Source organism: Procambarus clarkii, chromosome 13 (genome assembly GCF_040958095.1).
Source record: "Procambarus clarkii isolate CNS0578487 chromosome 13, FALCON_Pclarkii_2.0, whole genome shotgun sequence".
NCBI classification, from domain to species: Eukaryota; Metazoa; Arthropoda; class Malacostraca; order Decapoda; family Cambaridae; genus Procambarus; species Procambarus clarkii.
Genome location: NC_091162.1, coordinates 26,673,867 through 26,698,272, shown reverse-complemented (window position 1 = coordinate 26,698,272; position 24,406 = coordinate 26,673,867). Strand labels below are relative to the sequence as shown.

The 24,406-nt window shown below is 52.3% G+C and overlaps 1 protein-coding gene across 4 annotated transcripts in view; it reads left to right on the top strand.

Moving 5' to 3' along the window:
* Window positions 1-24,406, top strand: part of lt (vacuolar protein sorting-associated protein light) — a 263,565-nt gene that overhangs the window by 154,640 nt on the left and 84,519 nt on the right. For all 4 annotated transcript variants that reach the window (XM_045740821.2, XM_045740818.2, XM_045740819.2 and 1 more), the window contains exons 10-11: window positions 4,615-4,772; window positions 20,602-20,777. In XM_045740821.2, the coding sequence (XP_045596777.1) occupies window positions 4,615-4,772; window positions 20,602-20,777 (334 nt within the window). The remainder of the gene's footprint in view (window positions 1-4,614; window positions 4,773-20,601; window positions 20,778-24,406) is intronic.

Here is a 24,406-nt window from a genome sequence, read left to right as displayed (position 1 = left end):
CCTTACAAGGTATTTTATAAATGATGCAATTATCACTACGAGGGCTGTTCCTAACTAATAGCTTACCAACAGTGTTTTCGTAGCTAAACAATACATCTATATTAAAAAGTTTCAAGGCCTTGACAATATTCTCAAACCCAGAGAAATATGGTAAACATAACACATTCTTTGGGCGAATCCTTTCACTGCATACATTTTTATAATATGTACGACGTGCTTTGTTACGACAAACTTCCAAAAAATTCAGTGGGTAACAAAGCTTAAGACCAATCGAATCAATATTCTTAAATTCTTCGTCTAAGAATTCTGGACTCACAACTCGAAGAGCTCTTAGATACATTGAAGAAAAAATTGACTTTTTTACATTGTATTTATGCCCTGAAAAATAATGAACATAAGATAAATTGTTCGTAGGTTTTCTGTAAATACTAAACTTTAATGAAGAGTTTTCCCTATGAATAAGCACATCTAAGAATGGCAAACATTTATCAATTTCATTTATCAATTTATCAATTTATCAATTTCTCTTTATGTTATAATTACCTATGTATTATGCTTGTATGTCTGCTGTATCAGATGGGCCATTGGGCTACATCGGATGGGCCAATTGGGTGCATCTGATGGGCCAATGGGCCGTCTGCGTTGTCCAAGTATTGTACCTCACCTTACTTCACCACTCTCTCCTGCCTATTTATACCCATCACTCGATCTGTAAAATGACCTTCTGAAGATGTATTTAATATACGAAAGTACTTAAGGAAATTCCTGTTTCATTTTTCCTCCGTGGTCTGACATTGTCATATATATATGTATGTATGTATGTATGTATGTATGTATGTATGTATGTATGTATGTATGTATGTGTATGTATGTTGTATGTATGTTGTATGTATGTACATATATGTATGAGAATGTGTACATGTATATATAACATTAATAATTTTGTAACTAGCGTCAAAAAACCAGCGTTGAATGTAATGAAACGCCATTTTCTGGGTGAGCCCCGGAGACTCCCTGGAGCTTATCGGGCTAATGTATATTATATTAGACCGAGACATTAGCTAAGGAGTTCAGACCTTCCAGGGACCAGCGCCAGAACCTGGCCTCTTCAGAGAGGTTTCAGGGAGCTATGGCCCTGGAAAACCCCCTTGTGGTTGGGGTTTTCCTTATCTGTCATCGACTAGGGTTAGGCACCCATAAAGGTAGGCATAACAAAACAAACCCCACATGGTAAAAAATTACAACAACAAAAACGAACAGAGAGGTAGAAACTCCATACAATCCCAAGGAAACAAGCAAACAAGTAAACAAGTAAACTTTACTGCCGTGCCGATCGTCCGCGCAGCCCTCCCCGCCCCGAGAGGGTGAGGAGGGTGCCCCGGACCTACTGCGCCGGCTGCGTAGCTTCAGTTCGGAAGCTAAGCTTCAACCAACGTGAAAAAAATGCTGTCTGGTGGGAGGGAGGGTTGCCAGGGAGCCTCTGGGGCCCACCCAGAAAATGGCGTTTCATTACATTCAACGCTGGTTTTCTGTGGGGAGCCCCTACGGCTCCCTGGAGCTTCACACCCAAAAAGAAGGAAAAGAAAGGTCTAACCTGGGAGGCGGTCGCCACAAACTCCGCAACATGAAGCCGAGACAACAGGTTGCAACCTGCGACCCAAGGCAACAAGAACACACAGGAGCAGACGGGCATAAAGAATGGGCAGCCAAGAACCTGTGCAACCCTCAAATCCCTGCACCCAAAATGAACCCTAGACGTCACCAACACAGCAGCAAAAGCTGCAAACGTCTGAATAGCACGGGCGCAAAGACAGACCGCAGGCTGGAAGATTGAAAAACTCTGCGGACGACCTGGGAGACCCGAGCCCTGAAAACAGGGAACAAGGGGAACCGGATCAAACCAAAGTGCATCCCCAGACACGGTACGCAGGTAACGGCAAAAAACGCAACCAGACAACACAGGACGCACCCCCGGCCAAACCTATCAAGCATCAATAACGCAAGAACCCCTCCGGAAAGCAGCCGTCTCGACCGTCACCAGGACGGAGAAAGGCTGCACACGTACAAATCTACCACCAGTACCAAAGAGAAAAAACCTGAACTGAAGGGGCTACCACAAACTGAGGAGAAGATAAGAAGGAACCCTGATCAAGGACCAGGATGGCTCAGGCAATGCATGAGCAGGCTGGAGGTGAAACAAAACACAAGAAAGCATACGAAACGGGGCAGATGTGACGTCCACCCCGAACGCAAGCCAAAGCGGCTACGCCAGCGCCGCACAAAACGAGGCGACAGTAAGAAACATCAAATAACTGTAGTCCTGAAAACCCAAGAAAGGACAAGACAACCCGATGCGAAAGAGAAGGCAACCTACGAAGAGCAAGAAAAAGTGCAAAGAAACACCAGGAACATCATACTGTCGCCAAGAGGAAGCTCGCAGGTGGGACACCGTCAACAAAGCCACCTGAACACCACAGAGATGGTGATACCCGCGTCAAAATACTAGATGCGAAGAGCTGAGGAGAAGGCCGAACCAGTCACATACAGGACCGATCCAACCTGCCGAAAGAGGCGGAGCCGAGGGAAAACGCCCCGGGTTTGGACACCTATCAAGCAGCGTCTGAAAATAAAGCTGGGCCAGCTACCAAGGAACCATAAGGACTGCTTTCGTGGGAATGGGCTGCAACTGAGCCAGAACCCAAAGCAACAGCTGGACCGGGAGAAGAGGAACAGGTACCCCCACCCCGACCAGTCCTGCCGAAGAGCATCCACCGTGAACGCCTTGCAAGCGGGTAAGGGCGCCACATAAAATGGGCGACGCCTAGGTCACACCAACTCGAAGACGTCCATGGCCAGGAGTCCATATGTCCGGCAGAGCCAACAAAATGAGTCGGCGACGACTGGCCAATCCGCGAACAGAGGAATGAACTGAGACAGCTGTCTGCCAGGACGCAGGACACACCCTGCACATGAACCTCACGGTTTGCCAAACCCCAAGAATCCAGCAAACGAGCCACTCTAAGGAACCAACCCCAAAGGTCAACACCTAAGAGAAACCCTGTGGTTCCGGCAAAGAACCGCCAGAGAACAGTCTGAATGGAGCTGAATGGCAGAGCACCGAGTGACCCAAACCCTCCGAAGTGCAAACCAGACAGCCACAAACTCCCGAACCGTGCTGTGAGCCCGATGGACGGGCAGACTCGACCATCCCCAGCCGACCTAGTGAGCACTGGTCACAAAGCCCCAGCCGAGAGATGACCCGTCCGTGAACACATAGAGCGAAGGCTCGGGGACGTGCCAAGGCACGAAACCCGGAAAACCCCAAAACAGAAAACCCCCTAGCAAAGGGCCACCAAACACTACCAATGGAACTATAGCCACACTGGGCAGACCCCCACCAGACAATTGAAAATAAAAACAAAAGAAAAACCCCGCAAAAGTACACCGTCTCCAGAGGCAACAGGAACTGGTTGCTGCTTAGGTGGCAGGTCGCGCAACACCTTGACGCCCTAACCAGCACAATACCAATCCCTACCCAGGGCCAAACAAGGGCCCCAAGGGCGAGGCGAATGCTGAGCAGCAAGAACCTCTATGGGAATGGTTCCCGAACACCCCAGGGAAGATAATCCTGTTACGCAGGGGCAGTACTCACAGGGCACTTAGGGAAGGAAGCCCCTAAGCGCATGCAGCCCCGGCACTGATGAGGAACACCTGGCTACCGCACAACACAACACACGGCAGTGAACGCCACACAAGGCGAACACCGCCTAGGAAACTGAGGCCAGAGAATCGTCTATCCCGGTTGACATTAGATTACGAACTGAAGCTAGGCAGCCGGCGCGGTTGGTCCGGGGCTCCCCCCTCCCCCTCTCGGGGCGGGGAGGGCTGCACGGACGATTGGCGCGGCAGTAAAGTGTGGTGATTGCTTGTTTGCTTGTTTCCTTGGGATTGTAGGGAGTTTCTACCTCTCTGTTCGTTTTTTTGTTTTAGTGTTTTACCATGTGGGGTTTGTTTTGTTATGCCTACCTTTCTGGGTACCTAACCCCGGTCAATGGCAGATAAGGAAAACCCCAACCACAAGGGGGTTTTCCAGGGCCATTGCTCCCTGAAACCTCTCTGAAGGGGCCAGGTTCTGGTGCTGGTCGCTGGTAGGTCTGAACTCCTTAGATAATGTCCCGGTCTAATATAACATACATTAGCCCGATAAGCTCCAGGGAGCCGTAGGGGCTCCCCACAGTAAACTGTTATTTGCTTAGCTAACCGAACTAGAGGGTTCAGTTCCTGAACCGATTATGTGCCTCTGTAATCCTTTACACCCACGGGATGGGCATAGGGTGCATAATAAAGAAAGAAATTGAATTATACAAATGTTTGGCAAACTTGTAGAGGGGCAGGTCCCATGTGATCCACATAGGGCCCCATGTGTTCCACATTATGATCACAATCATAATGTGATTCACACACATTATCAAGTTCAAGTTTAGCCTCTGGCTATGCTAACCATTGATATTTTTAGTTTTATTATAATTCTAGTAATACTTTATTGCCAAGTATGGTTTGATTTTTGCAGAAGTTGATCTTGAAATAATTGTGATTTTGTTCCTTTGAGAACAGGTTCTGACAAGGCACTCTGGGAGGAGGCTGTGGTAAGGTTCAACTGTGTGCGTCAACTGCGCGTGTTGAGTCCCCACCTGCCTCTAGGTCATGGTGTCAATCTGGATCCAGCTGTGTATCAGATGGTCTTGCTGGACCTCTTGCAGACCGATCATCAGGTCAGCTGCGCTGTCAGTTTTATCTGAACGCGTCACACAAGTGATGTGTTCATCCTGACACTTTTTTATCCTTCCTTTTAGTATCCTCACTCTTTCTCCCTTACTTTTACCCCTTTCCTACATTCTCTTTTTCCCTTTCTCCTACTTTCCCTTCTTCCCTTTCTCCTACTTTCCCTTCTTCCCCTCTTCCCCTTTCCCTTTTGCTGCTTTACCCTCATGATACATTCATGAGAGTAAAGCATCAAAAAAAAAGAAAAGAAAAAAAAAAGAGGAGTTCTTACATTCTTGTGCAGCTGCTAGCATGCATAGTATTTCGAGCAAGTTCTTAATCCTGATTTTCACACACACACATCACCAGGAAGCAGCCTGTAACAGCTGTTTAACTCCCAAGTACCTAATTACTGCTAGGTGAACAGTAAATAGGCACCCATCAGGCTGAAAGAAACTCTGCCCATTTGTTTCCGCCTACACTGGGGATCGAACCCTTAGGACAATGAACTCTGAGCACTGTCCACTTAGCCATCAGGCCCCCCATGTTCTCCCCTACTACTTGTTTTCTCTTTCCTGCTACTGGCTTCCCCTTGCCCTCTGCTACTTTTCCCTTTTCTCTACTACTTTCCCTCGCTCAGCTACATTGCCTTCTCTCCCCTTTTCCTTTCACTTTTGATATTAGTATTACAGCTCTCTGCATGTTGACTCATTACATACCCTCTCAATATTCATGAAGCTTTTTCTTCAGCTGCTCCAGATGAAGAGTTGATTATAATCTATATGAAAGAATTCTTCCAGAAGTGGTCAAATGTTTTAATTTCTATTCCATCAGATACACTCAGGGTTTTGCTAAAAGTACTTAGCTTGTGTTAGTGAAAATGTTTTTTTATGAATTTAGTGTACTATATAAATATATGTACTATATAAATATATAGTATATACTATAATATATACTATAATATATACTATATTTTCTGGGGGGGGGGGAGCAATATCAGCCCCTGTCAGCTCCCCGGAGCTATCCAGGCTGATATTGCTAATGTCAGACTTTGGCATCAGTCACATGTATGGAACTCTTAGGCCTAGTGGGAACTACGAGCCAGAACCTGGCCCCCTCAGAGAGTCACGAGGAGCAATGGCCTATAGAAACCCCCATGTGGTTGGAAGCATTCTATGTCTGCCATCGACCAGGGTCAGGAACCCAGAAAGGTAAGCATCCCAAAACAAATCCCTATTCTGGTTAAGAAATTGCTTCTGAGAGCACAACTAGTGGACAGAACTCCTCAAACAAAAACGAGCTAACGAGCATGATGTCACTACGTTGCCGTCTGCGCAGCTCCCCCCTTTCCCTCCGGGGGAGGGAGGAGCCCCAGACCCCTCGCGCCGGCTACCCAAGACCCCAGTTCTGAGGCTGACGTGCTAGGCAGAGGTCATGTGCTCTGGCTCCAGACTTGGTCTCAGCTCTATCCCTTGTGGTGTGGGGCTGTCTTATAAGGAGTGTGCGAGCCAGGAGTAATTCTTCAGTACTCGGGCTGCATGCACCTAGGGTTCCCCTCCCTCGGTGCCGGGTAAGTATTGCCCTTGGGGCTTGGGGCCACCTTCCACAAGTTCTTTGGGTTCTGCCTCTGCTTGGCCGTTTATTGCTTAGTTTTCGACCGCCCTTTGTGTGCTAGGGTGTTCTGACTTCCTTGTTCGCCTTAGGGTAGGAGGCAGTTTGCACTTGTAAGGGGTGCAGGGTACTGCACAGCTTGTTTTCACCAATCATAGCGGCCGGCTCTGTGCTGCCTGGGTATGCTGTCCTCTTGCGGGGTTTTCTTTTTTCTTTTTGTTTGCCTGCCTGGTGGGGAGGTCTGCCTTGGTTATTGCCCCCTGTGTCCTGAGTACTCTTCTCTATTCTGGTGATACCCCCTGTTTGGTCCTGGGAATCCCCACGAGTGTGTGCGGGTCCGATGGATTTGCCCCAGAGTTTCCCCTCACTTTGTGCGAGTTCAAAGGTTGCTCTGTCCCCTTGTCTCAGGGTGACTCTCACTGTTTTTGCCTCCGTCTGCTGCCTGTTGAGTCGGTGGCACCTTTGACCCGGAGTCCTGCGAGTTTTGTTGCTTGTTTGTGACTCAGTTACCCAGTCCTAAGCTGACTATGCGGGTGCAGACAGCACAAGGGTTGCACGTTGGGTTCAGGTGGTTGCGACGCGCTAGGTTGTTTGCTCCCCGGAAGTCCCAGGGCTGCCCCGTTTTGGTTGTTGTGACCCGGGCATGGGGGTGTTGGTGGATTCGTTTTTTTCCGTCCGCTCCTGCTTGTCTTTCCCCTGTTGTGGTTTAGTCTGATCCCCCCTCCCCCCTTCCTCCCTGCATCCGGATCCGCACAGTCTGTGGGTTTCGGGGTCGGGGCGGGGTCAATACTTCCCGTATTATTGGAACGTCTGTCGTCTTCCGTTGGGGCTTACCTCCAGTCCTTTCTAGGACTCGTTGGTTCTCTTCTATGCTTCTTCTTGGTTTTCGGTACTGTCTCATTCTTTTGTAATTATATCTTCTCTCCGTGCTCTGTATCAGCATTGATAATATTCCTTAAATGCTCCTAGTTGGCGCCTTCCCCGCCGGGCAGGTTGTGCGCTTCGGACCTCATGCTTCTTGCGCATGCGCCATGGGAGTTTTTGTTTATGGATGGTGTACACAGGTGTTGGTGTTCCACGTCCTTTTTCTCTCGGGTGATTCGCCGTCCTCGCTCCTCTTATTTCTCTAGTCCGAGCCCCGTAGAAACTGGGGGTGTTCTGGGTTACAAATATGGGGAGGACCCTAGTTCTTTTCTCTGCGTTACAAATATGGGGAGGACCCTAGTTCTTTTCTGGGGGGAGCCCCGTCGGCTCCCCGGAGCTATCCCAGGCTGATATGCTAATGTCAGACTTTGGCATCAGTCATGTGTATGGAGTTCTTAGGCCTACCGGGGACCACGGCCAGAACCGGGCCCCCTCAGAGAGGCAAGGGGAGCAATGGCCTATAGAAGCCCCTGTGTAGTTGGAAGCATTCTATGTCTGCCATCGACCGGAACAGGCACCCAGAAAGGTAAGCGCCCCAAAACAAACCCCTATTCTGGTTAAAATTGCTACCTAATACCGAACTAGTGGATAGAACTCCCCAACCGAAAACAAGCAAATTAGTGTGACGTCACACACTGCCGCGCCGCTGTCTGCGCAGCTTCCCCCTCCCCGGGAGGGGGAAGGGGGAGCCCCAGACCCCCCGCGCCGGCTACCCACACCTCAGTTCTTAAGGCTGATGCTATAGGCGATGGTCGTGTGCTCTGGCTCCGGTGTCGCTACTGCACTGTGCTTTGAGTGTGGTGTTAGTTTTGTGGGTGCGAGAGCCAGGAGTTATCTTCAGTACTCGGGCTGCATGCGCCTAGGGCTGCCTTCCCTAGGTGCCCTGTAAGTACTGCCCTTGGGGCTTGGGGCCACCTTCCACAGGCTCCTCGGGGTCTGCCTCTGCTGGTCCGTTTTACCTTTCGGTTTTTCGGCCGCCTGTTGGGCTCTTGGGTGTTCTGTTCTCCCTTGTTACCGGCGGGTAAGAGGCAGTTTGCACTGGTAGGGGCGTAGGGTGCTGCTCAGCTTGTAATTCCCGACATCGCGGCCGGCTCTGTTCCTTGGGGTTCGCTGTCCTCTTGCGGGGTTTTGTTTTTCTTTTTGTTTTTGCCTGGTGGGGGGTTCTGTCATTTTATTCAGTTTGTTTTTGCCCTTCCACTGTTCTCCTCGGTGGCGCCCCCTGCTAGGTCCCCGTGAGTGTACACGTCCCTGGGGTTCAGCTTTAGAAGTTTGCTTGGTAGTTTTGGGCGCCGGTTTGCAGCACCCTGCCTGGGACTACCTGAGCGCGAGTCCTCTTAAAGTAAACGCTCAGGACCCTGGGAATCCCCTAGGGGGCGCGTGGGTCCGATGGATGTGACCCCGGGGTCCCCACTCGCTGTGTGCGAGTTTGAGGGTTGCTCGGTCCCCTTGTCTCAGGGTGACCCTCATTGTTTTTGCCTCTGCCACGCTGCCTGTTGGGTCGGTGATACTTTCGACCCTGAGTCCTGTGAGTGTTGCTGCTTGCTTGTGACTCAATTTACCCAATCCTCTGATGATTCTATTCGGGTACAGGCGGCACGTGCGTTGCAGTCTAGGTTTCGTCTGTTGCAACGCGCTCGGTTGGTTGCTTCCCCGGATGCCCCGGGGCTGCCCCGCTTTGCTTTTCGAGACCCGGACTTGGGGGTGGGGGTCGCTTCGATCCTGGTTCAGTCCGCACCTCCTCGTCCTTCCCCTTCTGTTCGTTCTGGTCCCCCGCCCCTGCTTCCGGCCCCGAAGCGTCTGAGGGTTTCGGGGTCGGAGCAGGGGTTACTTGATCTCGAGACTCGGGCAGCTTCGGGGGTTGCCCCTTCCGGGGGGGCGGCAGAGGCATTCGAGTCTTGTCTCCCGGCCGAAGCTTCAGGGTCTGACCAGTGGGCCCCCCTTCCTCCAGCTTTTCCGGCTGCTCCGTCCTTGTCTTGTGGGGTCGGGGCTTGGGGAGAGGACTCGGCCTCGGGTCCTGTGGTGACGGACCTCGAGGCTGGGGAGGGGCTGACTTGGGGGCCTTGGGCCCCGCTGGACCCCGCCTGGGTTTTTCTTCCCACTGAGCGGGGCTTATTGTTACAAGGAGTGGGGTTTTCTTTCCCCCCCTCTGCGTACGAGTTGGATTTGGTGTCGGCCCCTCCCCGGGTACGGTTCCGTGTTCCCCCGGGTACGTCGGTTCCGTCCTTCCGGAGGTTTTCGGCTTATCGCATCCAACCTGGTGTGGTGCGAGCGGCCTTTGCAGCTTACCTCCTGCGTGACCCGGATTATGCCTCGGAAATGGATCCGTCCACGTTCAGGTTTGGGACTTCGTTCCCTTTCTGGCTCCGTTACGAGGTTCCGGAGTCATCCTGGCTAGCAGACTGCCCCTTGTTTGGTCTGGATTCCTGGCATTCCTTCTGTCGTTCCCGCACGCTGGAGTGGCGGGAAGCTTCCACGGTGCTTCAGGTTTTCCTGGGGGGTGACCTTGAGTACCTGAATGAGTGCTTGTTTGCCCCTGCCCTTCCCCGCGATGTGGGCGTTATTCAGCTCCATGTGCAGGTTCCCTCCCTTTCGGCGGCGCTCGTGGCGGAGGACTTGCGCGCTCGGGGCCTTTTGTGTTCGGCCTTGCGGTTCTTTTCCCTCCTGGAGCTGTCTTCGGATTGGCTCGTGGAGGATGTGGGGACGCTTGGGTCCGTCCCGGGGTCCGGCACCTTGTCCTCGGCTGCGCGTTCGTCGGCTGCCTTGTTGAAGCTGTTCACGCCGATTTTGCGGGATGCGGTTTCCCTGTTCTATGCTTCCCGTCTCGCGTGTCGGCAGGCGGTGCTGGGTTCCTCCGTGGAATCTGCTTGGGCTCTGGCTCTTAGGCGTTCTTCACCTTTTTGTCCTCTCCTGTTTGGGGAGTCGGCCGTGGCGCAGTTTATTCAGGCTGCGTCGGCGGCTTGTCGTCCGATGTCGGACTTGTTGGTTTTCCGGGGGTCCCGGGGTGGGTCTTCCCGGAAAGGTCGTGCCAGGGCTCGGGGTTCCTCTCGTCGTGGTAGGCCTCTGGTGTCAGGTTTGGGGTTGGCTCCTCCTGCGGACCCTCCCTCGTCTGGTCGGCGCGGTGTTCGCGCTGTGCGGGGTTCTGGGTCTCGTAAGGGTCGCCGGCCCTTTCGCGGTTTGCCCCTTTGACGGGGCGATGGGGGGGCGGCTTGCGCTGTTCGCCCGCGCCTGGTCCCACGATTCGTGGGCCTTTCGGGTCGTGTCTCGCGGCCTGCGGTGGCGTTGGGTGGCCCCTCCCCCCTTTGGGGGGTCGGGGCTGGCGGGGCAGGCTTCTTCCCCTGCGCTCTGTCGAGTCGTCTTGGAGTGGGTACGCTTGGGCGTCGTCGAAACGACGTCGTCCCTCAGATGGGTTTCCCGTCTGTTTCCGGTTCCGAAACGGGACTGCGCGGACCTGCGGTTCATTCTGGACTTGTCCCGTCTGAACCCCTGGGTTCATTGCCCTTCCTTTCGGATGACTACGCTGTCTCAGGTTCGGCTCCTCTTGGAGCCGGGTGCTTGGATGGTGTCCCTGGACCTCCGGGACGCTTATTGGCATGTCCCGATTCATCCGCGGTTCAGGGACTGGCTCGGTTTTGTAGTGGGGCGTCTGAGTTACCGCTTTCGTTGTCTCCCGTTCGGGTTGAACCTGGCACCTCGCGTGTTCACACGCCTTACACGGGTTGTGGTGGCTCGTTTGCGTCTCCTAGGTGTTCGGGTGTTGGCCTACCTCGACGACTGGCTGGTTTGGGCTCCCAGCCAGTCCGCTTGCTTGCTAGCCAGGGATTTGGTTCTTTCCCAGCTCGCCGGGTTCGGGTTCTTGGTGAACTGGAGGAAGTCCCATCTGGTTCCCTCTCAGGTTCGGACTTGGCTGGGTCTCGTGTGGGACTCTCAGACCGCCTCCTTGTCTCTCCCTCCGGAGTCTCTCCTGCGGCTGCGGTCCCGCCTTCGTCTGTTTCTGGAGGGCCCTCGGGTCACCCGGCGGTTGCTCGAGGGGCTGTGCGGGAGCCTGAACTTCGCGATGGTGGTCTACCCGCCGGGTCGGGTTTGGCTTCGACGGCTGTTCTGGTTCCTTCGGGGTTCTCCCTTCCGCCTCTCTCGCGATCGCAGAGTTCGACCCCCGGGGGACTTGCGTCGGTTGCTGCGTCACCGGCTTCCTCTTCGGGTTTTTCGGGGTTCAGTGCCTTGGCGCCTACCCGAGCCCTCGCTCGATGTGTACACGGATGCGTCGTCTCTCGGCTGGGGTTTTGTGACCAGTGCTCACCAGGCCGGCCAGGGGCGTTGGGATCCGTCCTTCCGTCGAGCTCACAGTACGGTGCGGGAGTTCGCGGCAGTGTGGTTTGCTCTGGGGAGGATTCGGGTGGCCCGCGGATCGACGATTCGGCTCCATTCGGACTGCTCTCCGGTGGTTCATTGCCTGAACCGCGGGGGTTCGATGCGGTCCTTGTCTCTTTGGGGTTGGTCGCTTCGGGTGACTCGTCTGCTGAGTTCTCGGGGTTTGGCTCTCCTGGCGGTTCACGTACGGGGCGTGTCCAACGTCTTGGCCGACGCCCTGTCTCGCTTCGTTCCCCTCTCCACGGAGTGGACGGTCGACGACGAGTCCTTCAGTTGGCTTTGCCAGACGTTCGGGCGCCCCGAGGTGGACCTCTTCGCGTCGGCGTGGTCGCGGCGTCTTCCCGTTTATGCGGCGCCCTTCCCCGATTGCGAGGCCGTCGGGGTCGATGCCTTTCGGCTCGACTGGTCGAGGTGGGGGTTCCTGTACCTCTTTCCCCCAGTTCGGCTGTTGCTCCAGGTCCTGACTCGCTTAGAGACTTACCAGGGGAGAGTTGTCCTTCTGGCCCCTTGGTGGCCGGCCCAGCCTTGGTTTCAGGCGCTGGTTGCTCGGTGTCCGAACCCGAGGGTTTTCCCGCGGCTCCGCCTCTTTCAGCAGATCGGGCCGGTACGTCACGTAGCTGGTTCGATCTTCTCCTCGAGTCTTCGCGTATGGTTTTTTTGACTCGAGTCTATCATCAGCTCTATGGTGATCAGGTGGCCTCCTTGTTGGTGTCCCACCTGAGGGCTTCTTCTCGGCGGCAGTATGAAGTTTCCTGGCGGTCCTTCCGTTTCTTTTTGCGTCTTCGTCGTGTTAGCTGCTTGTCTGTTCGGGTGGTCTTGTCCTTCCTCTCGTGGTTGTTTCAGGACCGTCATCTTATGCCTAACACTGTCGCTTCGTATCGTGCGGCGCTGGCGGAGCCGCTTCAGCTTGCTTTCGGTATCGATGTTACGTCTGCGCCGTTTCGCAAGCTGTCTCGTGCATTGTTTCACCTCCGGCCTGCTCATGCGTCGCCTGAGCCGTCCTGGTCTTTGGACAGAGTGCTCGCTTTCCTTTCATCTCCTCGTTTCGTTGTGGCCCCTTCGGTCCAGGATTGTTTTTCCAAGGCACTTTTCTTGTTGGCTTTGGCCTCTGGGGGTCGGGTAGGGGAGCTTCATGCTCTCCTCCGGCGCAGGGGTTTCTGCTCTTTTGGTCGTGGTGATAGTTTTGTTCGTTTGCAGCCGTCTCCTTCTTTTCTGGCGAAGAATGAGACTGCTGCGTTCCGGAGGGGTCCATGGGTGGTTGATGCTTGGTTGGTCAGGCCGGGGGTGCATCATGTTTTGTGTCCGGTTGCGGCGCTTCGCCGTTATTTGCGCGCCACAGCTTCTGTGTCCGGGGACGCGCTGTGGGTTGATCCGGTTTCCCTTCTTCCCTGTTCGCGGGTTCGGGTCTCTCAGGTCGTCCGCAGGGTTATTAGGTCTAGCCAGCCTGCGGTCTATCCCCGTGCCCATGACGTTCGTAAGTTCGCGGCTCTTGCTGCCGTCTTTGGGAATATGTCTTGGTCTGATATTCGGGCGCGGGGATTTTGGCGGTCGAACAGGGTCCTGGCTGCTCGTTACCTTGTGAATGTCCCTGGCCCTCGTCGGGCCTGTGTTGCTTTGGGTCGGCGGTTGCAGCCAGTTGTCTCGGCTTCGAGTTGAGGGGTGAGCGACGACCGCCTCCCGGGTAAGTCCCTCTTTTTCTGTCTGTGGGTAGTTAGCTCCGGGGAGCCGACGGGGCTCCCCCCAGAAAACCAGCGTTGAATGTAATGAAACGCCATTTTCTGGGTGAGTCCCGGAGGCTCCCCGGCATCCCTCCCTCCCTCCGGTCGGCGGTTTTTCGCGTTTTTGACATCCAGCCTCAAGAACTGAGGTGTGGGTAGCCGGCGCGGGGGGTCTGGGGCTCCCCCTTCCCCCTCCCGGGGAGGGGGAAGCTGCGCAGACAGCGGCGCGGCAGTGTGTGACGTCACACTAATTTGCTTGTTTTCGGTTGGGGAGTTCTATCCACTAGTTCGGTATTAGGTAGCAATTTTAACCAGAATAGGGGTTTGTTTTGGGGCGCTTACCTTTCTGGGTGCCTGTTCCGGTCGATGGCAGACATAGAATGCTTCCAACTACACAGGGGCTTCTATAGGCCATTGCTCCCCTTGCCTCTCTGAGGGGGCCCGGTTCTGGCCGTGGTCCCCGGTAGGCCTAAGAACTCCATACACATGACTGATGCCAAAGTCTGACATTAGCATATCAGCCTGGGATAGCTCCGGGGAGCCTCCGGGACTCACCCAGAAAATGGCGTTTCATTACATTCAACGCTGGTTTTCTCTGCGTTACAAATATGGGGAGGACCCTAGTTCTTTTCTCTGCATACGGGTGTGTGGTGCTGCATCTGCCTCTACCCTACTCATCTGCACATGCAGCTCTGGCCTTATTCCACAAGCAATGCTCCCGGAATATTCTCGGCTAAGATGTGTCATGACACGATAGTGCCTACGCACTGCAGGTGAGCTTATGTGGTCTGGCGTCTCTTCGGCCAGGTGCTGGTTTGTGATTTTTGGATGAGTGTTGGGGATTGGTTGTGGTGTTTTGTCTGGCCCATTGCGTGCTTCTTCCCGTGACCTTCTTTGTCCGTCTGTGTTATTTGTTACACTATGGGGCACGGGCCCATCTTACGAGATCCTTCTTATGTCTTTCCGTGCCTGAGACTTTTCTTGCCTCATGACACTCATTCCTTGACCGTCGTGCAGTGCCTGACTGAGCCCTTCCATATACATTGGATTTCTTGTGTGTAGTAGGTTATGTCCATTTTGTTCTCGATTGCTGCCATGTTCCTAATATTGCTTCTACACTCTTGTCCCTAGCTGCTGGTGCTTTGACTGTCTTTCTGGTCTTTTTCTTGCATTTTTCCGTTTTTCCTATTTCTCTACTACACATTGTTGTGTGTTTTAGTATGTGCTTCTTGGCTCTTTTAATGTTTGTGCTAGGTTGAACTTTGTCCATGTTCATTTCTCTACATTTGCACTGCCCCTGTGTTCAGTTATGGTCCTGAGTTTTCATCTTCTTGTTAGGCACTTCCAGCTTCTGGATTGCCCTGTATGCAGGTGGATGTTGCTTCCATTCCTCCTCTCCTGCCCCTGCAGTTTTTTCCATTGGGCCAGGAGGTGCTAGGTTTCAGGCCCTGGCTCCGGCCTTTTCTGGGGGGGAGCCCCGTTGGCTCCCCAGAGCTATCCAGTCTGATATGCTAATATCAGACTTTGGCATCAGTCATGTGTATGGAGTTCAGTGGGCCTACTGGGGACCACGAGTTAGAACTTGGCCCTCCTCAGAGAGGCATGGGAAGCAATGGCCAATAGAAACCCCCCATGTGGTTGGAAGCATTCTATGTCTGCCATCGACCGGGTCAGGCACCCAGAAAGGTAAGCATCCCAAAACAAACCCTTATTCTGTTGAAAATTGCTACAAAAAGCTGAACAAGTGGATAGAACTCCCCAAAAAGAAACGAGCAAACGAGTATGACGTCGCACGTCGCCGCACCGCCGTCTTCGCAGCTCCCACATCCCCGGGAGGGAGAAGGGGGAGCCCCAGACCCCCATGCCGGCCATCCACCCCTCAGTTCTAAGGCTGATGGTAGAGGCTGAGGTCGTGTGCTCTGGCTCCAGTGTTTTTCAACACTGTGCTTGCCCTATGGTGACTGTCCTCTAGGGGTGCGCGAGCCAAGAGTTATTCTACAGTACTCGGGCTGCATGCACCTAGGGTTCCCTTCCTTAGGTGCCCTGTAAGTTCTGCCCTTGGGGCCACTTTCCATAAGTTCCTTGGGTCCTGCTTCTGCTGGGCCGATTTACTGCTCGGTTTTTTGGCCACCCTTTGGGTGCTTGGGGTTTTTGTCTTCCTTCTTTACCTTAGGGTAAGAGACAGTTTGCACTGGTAAGAGGCACAGGGTGCTGCGTTGCTTGTTTTCACTGTTCATAGCGGCCGGCTTTGTTCCTTTTGGGTATGTTGTCTTCTTGCAGTGTTTTCTTTTTCTTTTTCTTTTTGCCTTGTGTGGGGAGGGGTCTGCCCTGTTTTACCCCTTTGTGCCTGACCTGAGCACGTTTCTTTTCTGGTGGTGTCCCCTGCTAGAACACAGGGACGTGAGTGTACAGTATCCACTCAATTTAACGGCCTCTTTTATACCGATCTGCCGGTATTAACGACCGGTTTGGGAGCCCAGTATCTAGAGCCTGCTATACTGGTCTGCGGTCGATATTACCGACAGTCAGTATTGGGTTTGTTGTGGCATCAGCGTCCCCTCACATGGCGACCAGGCCGCCACCGACCTGGATCGTCCAGAGTCATATATTACATCTTAATTTTCTTTTAAAATGATTCACTTTAATGAAGAAAATTGTAAATTATTATTAATAAAATATTTTGAAACAGTTTTTATTAAGCAAAAGTCTTTGTTTTCTTATTAAATACCTTTTATAGTATGTATAGGCACTAGGTATTTTTTTTCCCACGGACCTAGTATGTACTCCGCCGGCCATGTGTTCCCATTGTTTACCGTGAACTCGCGCGGCTAGCTTCAATTGTGAAGGATATTACTGTACTGTAATTGTGATCTTTTTAATTTACAAAATGCCAAAAGTTACCCAAAGGAAGCGCCTGACGGTTGCACAGAAGCTGGAGTTAATTAAGAAACTTGATAAAGGATATTCTCATGCATGAGCAGCAGCAGAGTTTAACATTCAACATAATTGTCAATAGTGAAGTAGAATTAGAACTCATGTGAATTAGTAGTAAGGCTAGCTGTTGTGTGAAGTGAGTGCCTGAAAATAAGTGTACTGTACATACAGTATGTACCCTGTATACAATATAAACAATATAAAACAAGCGCTGCAGAGGATGACGTAATCTTCACAGCTTCGTAATCTTCAGCTTCATTAAAAGTAAGTCAATTTACCAATTTTATTATAGTATTACAAGATATTCATTGTTTTTTTTCAACAAAAGCTACATATTAGTCTCTGCAAATGTATATTCTATCGTCAGCAGAGAAAAGGTGAGCTCAAAATATTTCGTCTTGGCTAGCTCTCAGTGACAAGGCTCGATCGCCATTGTTATGGCATGGCCGCCACAGCCTGTGTCGTAACATTAAAAGTCAATTTACCAATTTTATTATAGTATTACAAGATATTAATTGTTTTTTTTCAACAAAAGCTACATATTAGTCTTTGCAAATGTATATTCTATCGTCAGCAGAGAAAAGGTGAGCTCAAAATATTTCGTCTTGGCTAGCTCTCAGTGACAAGGCTCGATCGCCATTGTTATGGCATGGCCGCCACAGCCTGTGTCGTAACATTAAAAATACATTACCTGCACTGTTCAGGGTAAATCAAAACACATCTCTAAAATTTTATTAAGACAATATTAACTCACTGATTGATACATAAAATATTTTTCAATACAAAGGAATGAATCAATTTTTTCCCACCCATCTGGACTTGATCAGAGCGTGTTCACACATCATCCATGCAGCAGCCAGCAACTGGCTTAATCGTCGGCCGTGCACTAAATTGGAATGCAATTACACAATTAACTTTATTTAATTTTAGTTATACAGTATAAAATATATCCTACCTGAATGTTACTTGAAAAATTACCCGACCCAACTTAACGTCGGAAATAACGGAGCTCCGTAAATAACGACTTGGGCTCAGCCCCATATAGGCTGTTAAATTGAGTGGATACTGTACACGTCCCTGAGGTTCAGCTTTAGAGAGTTGCTTGGTAGTTTTGGGCGCCGGTGAGCAGTACCCTGCCTGAGATTCCCTGAGAGTGAGTTCTGTCTCAGCACCCTGGGAAACCACAGGGGTCCGATGGATGTGACACCGAAGTGCCCCCTCGCTTTGTGCGAGTTCGAGGGTTGCTCATTCCCCTTGTCTTAGGGTGACTCTTAATATTTTTGCCTCCATCACGCTGCCTGTTGGGTCGATGACACTTTCGACCCGGAGTCTTGCGAGTTTTGTTGCTTGCTGGTGACTCGGTGTACCCAGTCCAATTATAATCTAATGTGGGGTACAGGCAGCGCAGGTGTTGCATGTGTGCTTTAGGTTGTTGCAACGCACTAGGTTGATTGCTCACCCGGATGCCCCGAGGCTGCCCCGTTTTGCCTATAAGGACCCGGACTTGGGGGGTGATGGTCGCTTCGGCCTTGGTTCAGTCCGTACCCCCTTCGGCGGTTGCAGTCAGTTGTCTCAACTTCGGGTTGAGAATTGAGCAATGACCTCCTCCCGGGTAAGTCCCTCGAATTTTCGTCTGGGCGGTAGTTAGCTCTGGGAAGTCGACAGGGCTCCCCCTAGAAAACCAGCGTTGAATGTAATTATACGTCAATTTCTGGGCGAGACCCAGAGGCTCCCCGGCAACCCTCCCTTCCCCAGACGGAGGTCTGAGGCTCCCCCTTCCCCCTCCCGGGGAAGGGGAAGCTGCTCAGACAGTGGTGCGGCGACGTGTGATGTCATGCTCGTTTGCTCTTGTCTTTTTGGGGAGGTCTATCCACTTGTTTGGCTTTTTGTAGCAATTTTCACCAAAATGGGGGATTTGTTTTGGGACGCTTACCTTGCTGGGTGCCTGACCCGGTCGATGGCAGACATAGAATGCTTCCAACCACACGGGGGTTTCTATTGGCCATTGCTCCCCATGCTTCTATGAGGGGGCCAGGTTCTGGCTCCTGGTTGATTCTCTTCATACCTTTCTCGGCATTGCATGCTTCATTCTGCCCTGTTGGGACTGTGTTTGCCACTCCTGCGGGATGCGGTGTCCCTATTTTTCGCATTGCGTTTCATCTAGCGGTGCTCTCTTCCTCGTTGGCCTCGGCCTGAGCCCATGGCTTTTCGTTGCAATTTTGTCCTTGCTGTTTGCAGCGTCTGCGGTTCAGCGTTTTTCTGCTGGCGGCTTCAAGTTGCCATCTGTTGGCGGATTTGTTGGTCCTTCTAGGGTCCTGGGGTGTTAATCCCGGACGGAGCGTGTCTGCTCGCCCGGGTTGGTTCTTTCCTGGCTTACCGGGTTTGAGTTCCTGGATTCCTGGCTTACCCTGCCAGTTGACGCATTCCTAATCTCGCAAGTCTCGCGTCAGAACCACATTGTCTCCGATCACCTGATGAGCTTGCTACTACTGGGAAGTTTTCTGTACGGCAGACATTCCAGCTGGTTCAGTGCCAGCTTTGGGTTTCCGGCTCTGTTTGCTCGGTGTTCGCACCCGAGGTTTTCCTGTGGCTCCGCCTCTTCCCATGCTCGGTCAGTCTATGGTGAGGCTGGTTCGGTTCTCTCACCTTTTGTTGGTGTTCAGGTGGCTTCGTTGATGGTGTGTCACCTGCATGCTTTGTCTCGGCAGCAGTGTGGGGTTTTTGCGGTCCTTCCTTTTTCTTTTTCCCTTTGAAGGTTTGCTGTGTTTTCTTTGCGGGGTCTTGTCCATCTCTTGTGGAGGTTCAGGGCTGTCACCTTGCCGTATACTATCGCCTTGTCTCGTGCTGTGCTGGCGGAGCTGCTTTGGGTTGCTTCGGATTTGGCGTTTCCTCTGCACAAATTCGCGAGCTGTCTCTGGCGTGGTTCACCTCCGGCCTGCTCTTGCGCCGTTTGATCCGTCCTGGTTCTTGGATTGGGTGCTCTCTTCTATTCTGCTCTCCTCGGTTTGTTGTGGCCCCTTCGGTTCTAAATTGTTTTCCGGGGCTCCTTTCCTGCTGGTGTTGGCCTCTGGGGGTTGGGTCGGGGTGCTTCATACTCTCCTTTTGCGCCAGGGTTTCTGCTCTTTTGATCCTCGTGATAGGTTTGTTCACTTGCAGCTGTCTCTTTTTCTGGCGAAGACTGACACGGCTGCTTTCTGGAGGGGTCCTTGGGTTGTTGATGCTTGATGTTGATGCAGGCCAGGCAGGGGTGCATCATGTGTTGTGTTCGGTTGCGGCGCTTCGCCATTCTTTGCGTGCCACTGTTGCCGTAAAGGGGTCACGCTTTGGGTTGCTCCGGTTTCTCCTCTTTCCTGTTCCAGGGTGCGGTTCTCTCGAGTCGTCCTTGGGGTGGTTCGGTCCAGCCAGCCTGCAGTCTTTCCCCTTACCCACGACGTTCGTAGGTTGACTACGCATTCGTTCGTTGATGTTCCTGGTCCTTGAACAGGGGAGTGAGTGACGTCCACCTCTCGGGTAGGTCGCTCTTGTTTTCGTCTTTTGGTAGGTAGCTCCAGAGAGCCAACGGGGCTCCTCCCAGAAAACCAGCATTGAATGTAATAAAATGCCATTTTCTGTATGGGACTCAGAGGCTCCCCGGCAACCCTCCCTCCCTCCATCCAGCGGTTTTTCATGTGTTTTGATATCCAGCCTCATAACTAGGGTCTTGGGTAGGCAGCGCAATGGTTCTGGGGTTCCTCCTTCCTTCTCCCGGGAAGGGGGGAGTTGTGCAGACGGCGGCGCAGCAACGTGGTGACGTCATACTCGTTTTTGTTTGAAGAGCTCTGTCCACTAGTTCTTTCAGTAGCAATCTCTTAACCAGAATAGGGGCTTGTTTTGGGATGCTTACCTTTCTGGGTGTCTGACCCGGTCGATGGCAGGCATAAAATACTTCCAACCACTGGGCCATTGCTCTATAGGTCATTGCTCCACGTGCCTCTCTGAGGGTGCCAGGTTCTGGCTCTTGGTCCCTGGTAGGCCTAAAGAACTCCATACACATGACTGAAGCCAAAGTCTGACATTAGCAATATCAGCCTAGATAGCTCCGGGGAGCCTCCGGGTCTCACCCAAAAAATTGCGTTACATTACATTCAATGCGGGTTTTATAAATTCAGTGTATTGAAGTCAGACTTTTCTATATATTTGCCAAATCTGTGAGGTAAGCTTGTGGATTAACAACAGTTTTGTTGCTTAATTTTAATAATCATTATTTTTGTTTATTAATTATGTGTTTGTAATTATAAATTTTCAGGGATTTCTGCAAGTGGTTCAGGACTGGCCAGGTCACCTCTACAACGTGTCATTTGTCATCAATGCTGTTCTAGAGACCCTGGCTCGGAACACCAATAATATGACGTTGCTGCAGGCTCTTGCTCATCTCTACTCGAACATTGACAAGCATGATAAAGCCCTAGCAATTTACCTGAAGTGAGTGTAATATGTAAATCAATAATCAATGTGGTCCAATGTAATTACCCAAGTGTGAACAAATCCACAAGGGCCGTAATAAGGGTTTGAACCTTCGTCCGAGAGCATCCCATGAGCTGCCTTGATCAGACTGAGCTACGACATCGTAAAAGAATTGCAACCAGAGGTTCTAATGACCTTACTTGGACCCTACAGCCACTCTGAGACACAAACCAGGATTTTACACAATGTCGCTATGCACTCGAGCTCTGTCAATAGGCCGTTCTACCTCTTCGCCCTTACTTCATTACACACAGAAATCACAATAGCGTCATGCATCAAATGAACTAATCCACAAGAACGGCCTATTGACAGAGCTTGAGTGCATGGGGGAATTGCGTAAAATCCTGGTTTGTGTCTTGGAGTGGCTGCAGGGTCCAAGTAATGTCAGTAGAACTTCTGGTTGTAATTCTTTTACCATGTTGTAGCTCAGTCGATTAAGGCAACGTCTGGGATGCTCTCGGAAGTAGGTTCGAACCCTTGTCACGGCCCACGGCCCAAAGACACATGAGCATGACATCACCACGTGCTGCACCACTGTCTGCGCAGCTTCCCTCTCCCCGGGTGGGGGAAGGGGGAAACCCCAGACCCCTCACGCCGGCTACCCACAACTCAGTTCTCGACTGATGTGTTTGAGGCTTGGTTGTGTGACTCCAGCTCCTGAATTTTGTGCTTTCTGTGCTGTGCTTTGTATCCAGTGCTGTCTTCAGGGTGGTGTGTGAGCTGGGAGTAAATTCACAGGTGCTTGGGCTGCATGTGCTTAGGGTTACCTTCTCTTAGCGCCCTGTATGTACCACCCTTGGGGCTTGGGGCCATGTTCCACAAGTCACCTTGGAGTCTACCTCTGTTGGCTTTTTGCTACTTGGTAATTGACCGCCCCACGTGGGCTGGGGGTTTCCTCCTCCCTTGATTACCTTAGGGTAAGGAGTAGATTGCACTGGTAGGAGTGCGGGGGTACTGCACAGCTAGTTATCACCTATTATAGCGGCCAGCTCTGTTCCGCCTGGGTATGTTGCCCTCTGGCCCTCAGTTCTCAGGCTGATGCACTAGGCAGAGGTTGTGTGCTCTGGCTCCAGAATTGGTTTCAGCTGTGTGCCTTGTGTGTGGTGGCTGTCTCTTAGGGGGTGTGCGAGCCAGGAGTATTTCTTCAGTACTCGGGTTGCATGCTCCTAAGGATCTCTTCCCTAGGTGTCAGGTAAGTACTGCAGTTGGGGCTTGGGGCCACCTTCCATAAGTTCCTTGGGTTCTGCCTGCTTGGCCATTTACTGCTCGGTTTTCGGCCTTCCTTTGTGTGCTAGGGTGTTTTGACTCCCTTGTTCGCCTTAGGGTTGGAGGCAGTTTGCACCAGTAAGAGGCGCAGGGTACTGTGCAGCTTATTTTCACCATTCATAGTGATCGGCTCTGTTCTGCCTGGGTACACTGTCCTCTTGTGGGGTTTTCTTTTCTTTTTCTGCCTGGTGGGGGAGGGGGTGCCTTGACTATTACCCCACCGTGTACTGAATACTCTTATCTATTAGGTGGTACCCCCTGCTTGGTCCCCATGCGTGTACACATCCCGGGGGTTCAGCTTTTAGTAAGTAGTTTGGTAGACTTGGGCGCTGGTTAGCAGTACTCTGCCTGGGCTTCCCTGAGCATGAGCTCAGTCTCAGGACCCTGGGAAACCCCCACGGGGGTGCGCGGGTCCGATGGATGTGACCCCTGAGTCAAACTCTCACTTTGTGCGAGTTCGAGGGTTGTTCTGTCCCCTTGTCTCAGGGTGACTCTCACTGTTTTTGCCTCGTATCACGCTGCATGTTGGGTCGGTGACACTTTCGACCCAGAGTCCTGTGAGATTTGTTGCTTGCTGGTGACTCAGTTTAACCAATCTACTGATGATATTATTCGGGTACAGGCAGCGCAAGCGTTGCATGTTAGGTTTAGGTTGTCGCAATTAACTAGGTTGGTTGCTGCGCTGGAAGCCCTGAGGGTGCCCTGTTTTGCTTATAGAGACCCGGACTTCGGGGTGTTGGTCGCTTTAGCCTTATTTCTGTCTATGCCCCCTCGTCCTTTCCCTGCTGTGGTACGATCTGTTCCCCCTTCCTCTGCTTCTGGCTTCGAAATGTCTGAGGGTTTTGGAGTCGGGGCAGGGTTTAGATGGTGTTGAGACTTGGGCAGTCTCAGGGGATGCCTCTTCCGGTATGGCGACGGAGGCATTCGAGTCGGTTCTCCGTGCCGAAGCATCTGGGTCTGACCAGTGGGCCCCCTTCCGTCCAGCTTTTATGGCTGTACCGGCCTTTTCTTTTGAGGCCGGGACTTTGGGAGATGACTCGGCCACGGGTACAGAGGTGAAGGCTCCTGGGGCTGGGGAGGGCTGACTTGGGGGCCTTGGGCCCCAATGGACCGTGCCTGGGTTTATCTACCCTCTGAGCGGGGCTTACAGTTACAAGGAGTAGGGTTTTCCTTTCCCCCCTCTGCATACGAATTGGATTTGGTGTCTGCCCCTCCCCGGGTTTGGTACTGTGTCTCTTCTGGTGCTTCAGTCCCATCTTTCCGGAGGTTTTTGGCTTCCCGCACCCAGCCTCATGTGGTGCGAGAGGCCTTTGCGGTTTACCTCATGAGCGACCTGGATTACGCCTCTATTATGGATTTGTCTTCGTTCAGGTTTGGGTCTTTGTTTCCCTACTGGATCCGTTATGAGGTTTCGGAGTAGTCCTGGCTAGTGGACTGTCCTTTTTTGGTTTGGAGGTGTGGCATACCTTTTGTCGTTCCCGCATTTGAGTGGCGTGAGGCGTTGACGGTGGTCCAAGTTTTCCTGGGGGGCGAGTTTGAGCACCTCAATGAGTGCTTGTTTGCCCCTGCCCTTCCTCGGGATGTTGGCGTTGTGCAGCTTCATGTGCAGGTTTTCTCCGTTTTGGCTGTGCAGGTTGCTGAGGACTTGCGCACTCGTGGCCTTCTGGCTTCGATCTTGCATTTCTTTTTTCCTCCTAGAGCTGTTTGCTGACTGGCTTGAGGAGGATGTGGAGGCGCTTGGGGCTGTTCCTGGGTCCGGTGCCTAGGACTCGGCGGCTTGCTCATCGTCTACCTTGTAGAAGCTGTTTGCGGCGATCCTGCGGGATGCGGTGTCGCTGTTTTATGCTTCTCGGCTCGTGTGTCTGCAGGTGGTGCTGGCTTCCTCCCTGGAATCTGCCTGCGCCCGGGTTTTTAGAATGTCTTTGCCCTTCTGTCCCTTGCTGTTTGCTGATTCTGCTGTGGTGCAGTATCTGCAGGCAGCTTCGGCTAGCTGTCATCCAATGTCCGATTTGTTGGTTCTCCGGGAGTCCTGGGGGGTGCCTTCCCGGAGGGGTCATGCCAGGGCTTGAGGTTTCGCTCGTTGGGATAGGCCACTGGTGCCAGTTTCGGCGCCGGCGTAGTCTTTGGAACCGTCTTCGTCTCATCAGCACGGTGTTTGCTCTGTGTGAGGCTTGAGTTCTCGTAAGGGGCAGATGCCTTTTTGCAGTTCGTCCCATTGATGGTGTGATGGGTGGGATGCTTGCTCTGTTCGCTCACGCCTGGTCTCACAATCTGAGGGCTTTTTGCGTCGTTTCTGACGGTTTGTGGTGGCGTTGGGTGGC